We start from the raw sequence: 3,938 nt of genomic DNA on the forward strand, positions 1-3,938 counted from the left end.
TACAATGTAGTGTTCTTGTCCAACCCCACCCGGGGCTCATACAATGCATGGGAGCTGCTGGGAATGGTCCGTAGAGCAGCCCCAAGGCCCCAGCCATTCAGGTAAGTGGCAAAAAAAAAATGTTTTTGATCCTTTGGGGTAATGGCACCCTGAGTAACCTTGTACCTCTATGGGGACCCCCTATTAATAAGAAAGTGTCACCCAAAAACACTGGGTGTTATGCACTTGAGCAGTTATTGTCCACCTTAAACTGCCCCAGGCACTGGGGTAACAGAGTCTATTGTCCCCATGGAGATGCACCCACTGTCACTGTGCCTGTCCCTTTCCCTTCCCTGCACTGCTGGTTCTGACTCCTGATACAACTCCCCAATATCCATTCATCCCTCATTCTCACTGGGTTTATAGTTATGTGTAACTGTCACTGTCCCTTTCCCTTCCCTGCACTGCTGGTTCTGACTCCTGATACAACTCCCCAATATCCATTCATCCCTCATTCTCACTGGGTTTATAGTTATGTGTAACTGTCACTGTCCCTTTCCCTTCCCTGCACTGCTGGTTCTGACTCCTGATACAACTCCCCAATACCCATTCATTCCTCATTCTCACTGGGTTTATAGTTATGTGTAACTGTCACTGTCCCTTTCCCTTCCCTGCACTGCTGGTTCTGACTCCTGATACAACTCCCCAATATCCATTCATTCCTCATTCTCACTGGGTTTATAGTTATGTGTAACTGTCACTGTGTCTGTCCCTTTCCCTTCCCTGCACTGCTGGTTCTGACTCCTGATACAACTCCCCAATATCCATTCATCCCTCATTCTCACTGGGTTTATAGTTATGTGTAACTGTCACTGTGTCTGTCCCTTCCCTTCCCTGCACTGCTGGTTCTGACTCCTGATACAACTCCCCAATACCCATTCATTCCTCATTCTCACTGGGTTTATAGTTATGTGTAACTGTCACTGTGTCTGTCCCTTTCCCTTCCCTGCACTGCTGGTTCTGACTCCTGATACAACTCCCCAATACCCATTCATTCCTCATTCTCACTGGGTTTATAGTTATGTGTAACTGTCACTGTGTCTGTCCCTTTCCCTTCCCTGCACTGCTGGTTCTGACTCCTGATACAACTCCCCAATATCCATTCATTCCTCATTCTCACTGGGTTTATAGTTATGTGTAACTGTCACTGTGTCTGTCCCTTTCCCTTCCCTGCACTGCTGGTTCTGACTCCTGATACAACTCCCCAATATCCATTCATTCCTCATTCTCACTGGGTTTATAGTTATGTGTAACTGTCACTGTGTCTGTCCCTTTCCCTTCCCTGCACTGCTGGTTCTGACTCCTGATACAACTCCCCAATATCCATTCATTCCTCATTCTCACTGGGTTTATAGTTATGTGTAACTGTCACTGTGTCTGTCCCTTTCCCTTCCCTGCACTGCTGGTTCTGACTCCTGATACAACTCCCCAATATCCATTCATTGGGGATACCACCAGATAATAAAACCTCTCTTTCCCCCCAATATCGCAGATCTCTGTACATTACACACGGGGCTGCAGAATAGACTACAGGACACAATATGAATTCCTTGGGGAGGTTTAGGCTCTTTGCCTGCACGGTTGGCATCACCTGCTTTGTTCTGTCCTTCAACCCGTACCGCTGGCAGAACCTCTGGCACCTGGTGGGGACAAGCATGGATCCGCTTCCGACCTGCAGAGGACAATTGGCCGAAGATACCATTACGCCATTAAAGGACCACAGAACCTTTATAATTGCTCCGTACGTGGACAACAGAGAGAGGAACATCATCCGGATCTTGGGGATCGTTCATACGGAAGTGAAGGAACTCTACTGTTACTTCTGCTGTGCCAAAGCCACCGTCCTCCAACACAAAGCAGAAATAGATATCCATGTAGATCGGTTTGGCTTCCCCTATGGTCTGGCCGATATCATCTGTGCCGAGCCCCCCGACTGCAGAGTGGCCCACGTCGCCCTTGATGGGTCTCCAACTGCAGACTTTGCCAGCCTCACTGTATTCCCAATCAGGAACAGGGAGCCGGGCGTACCGACGGCCAACTTCACCGTCTGCATCTCCGCCATGTTTGGGAATTACAGCAACGTCCTGCAGTTCATCCAGACCATTGAAATGTATAAGATACTGGGCGCCCAAAAAGTCACGGTCTACCTGAACAACTGTAGCCGACAGATGGAGGAGGTCCTTCAGTACTACACCGAGGAAGGGACGGTGGAGGTGATCCCCTGGCACATTCAGCGATATCTTAAGGTCTCTCATAATTGGCAATATCCCGACGATGGCACGGAAATTGGTTATTATGGGCAGATATCGGCGCTAAATGACTGTTTGTACAGAAACATGTACTCTAGCAAGTTTGTTGTACTCAACGACCAGGATGAAATAATTCTGCCTTTCAAGCACCGGACTTGGGACACCATGATGGAAAGTCTTCAACGGGAAAACCCCAACGTGGGAATCTTCCTCTTCGAGAACCATCTATTCCCTCACGCCGCCCTGACCGATGGCAACTTCCCCGACACCTCCAGGTGGAACGGGATCCCGGGGTTTAACCTACTCCGACACACACTGCGAGAGCCAAACAGACCCGATCACTTCAACTCGAGGAAAATGATCATGGACCCGAGGGCGGTGATCCAAACGTCTGTCCACTCTGTTCTCAAACAATACAAAGACTCCATGTTTGTCTCTTTAGAGAGCGCCATGGTTTATCACTGCAGAGACTCCCAACAGGAACATTTAAATAGATCGTCACTGATCGAGGACACCAATATATGGCGCTTTAACGAGACGCTAATCCGGAACGTCAACGATATGCTGAACCGCTTCTTAAAATAAACAGAACGTTCATCCTATTCGTTTATAAACTGCTGCTATCTTGAAATCTAGGAAATAATGTGAATTCCCTTTGAGGGTCTTCATCTCCTTTGGTTGGTTATAGGTGGGACCAGGATGCAGTGGGGGTCCTCTATACAATTTAGCCTGGGGGAGGTGCTCTATGAACCCAGTATGTGCAATAAATGTCATTTTTTAATGTCCTGGTCCTTCACTGACTGCAAAGACTCATGGTGGTAACAGGGTTGGACTGGGCTGGTGGGGACATTGGGAAAAAAGCCAGGAGGCCCCAACTCAAACCCAAGACATACCTGTAAGTACTGTCGCTCCCTCGCTGCCGTCCCTCCCCCAATCACAGTGAAGTAAGTCTAGGTGCATGTGGGGGGTGGGTGGATTACTGGGTGGGTAGATTACTGGGTGGGTGTGGGGGGGGGGTGGGTGACTGGGTGGATGACTGGGTGGATCACTGGGTGGGTGGATGACTGGGTGGGTGGGTGGATGACTGGGTGGGTGGATGACTGGGTGGGTGACTGGGTGGGTGGGTGGGTGGATGACTGGGTGGGTGGGTGGATGACTGGGTGGGTGGGTGAGTGGGTGGGTTGATTGGGTGGGTGGGTAGGTGAGTTGATTGGGTGGGTGGGTGGGTGGGTGAGTGGATGACTGGGTGGGTGGATGTTTGGATGGGTGGGTGAGTGGATGACTGGGTGGATGTGTGGATGACTGGGTGGGTGGATGTGTGGATGACTGGGTAGGTGGGTGGATGTGTGGATGACTGGGTGGGTGGATGTGTGGATGACTGGGTGGGTGGGTGAGTGGATGACTGGGTGGGTGGATGTTTGGATGGGTGGGTGAGTGGATGACTGGGTGGATGTGTGGATGACTGGGTGGGTGGATGTGTGGATGACTGGGTAGGTGGGTGGATGTGTGGATGACTGGGTGGGTGGATGTGTGGATGACTGGGTGGGTGGGTGAGTGGATGACTGGGTGGGCAAGTGGATGTCTGGGTGAGTGGATGACTGGGTGGGTGGTTGGACAAGCCTTGATTTGTGGACAGACCACAAAGGTCAG

General features: G+C 50.5%; 1 protein-coding gene across 1 annotated transcript; it reads left to right on the plus strand.

Moving 5' to 3' along the window:
* On the plus strand, window positions 1-3,069 carry LOC100495391 (beta-1,4-galactosyltransferase galt-1). The gene is made up of 2 exons (XM_002941966.5): window positions 1-101; window positions 1,532-3,069. Exon 2 carries the CDS (start codon window positions 1,581-1,583, stop codon window positions 2,871-2,873), a length of 1,293 nt encoding a protein of 430 aa, XP_002942012.2. The 5' UTR covers window positions 1-101; window positions 1,532-1,580; the 3' UTR covers window positions 2,874-3,069.
* Window positions 3,070-3,938: the final 869 nt, after the last annotated feature.

This window comes from Xenopus tropicalis, chromosome 8 (genome assembly GCF_000004195.4).
Source record: "Xenopus tropicalis strain Nigerian chromosome 8, UCB_Xtro_10.0, whole genome shotgun sequence".
NCBI lineage: Eukaryota > Metazoa > Chordata > Amphibia > Anura > Pipidae > Xenopus > Xenopus tropicalis.

Coding starts and splice junctions, on each gene's coding strand:
- LOC100495391 (XM_002941966.5), top strand. CDS start 1,581: ATGAATTCCTTGGGGAGGTTTAGGCTCTTTGCCTGCACGGTTGGCATC.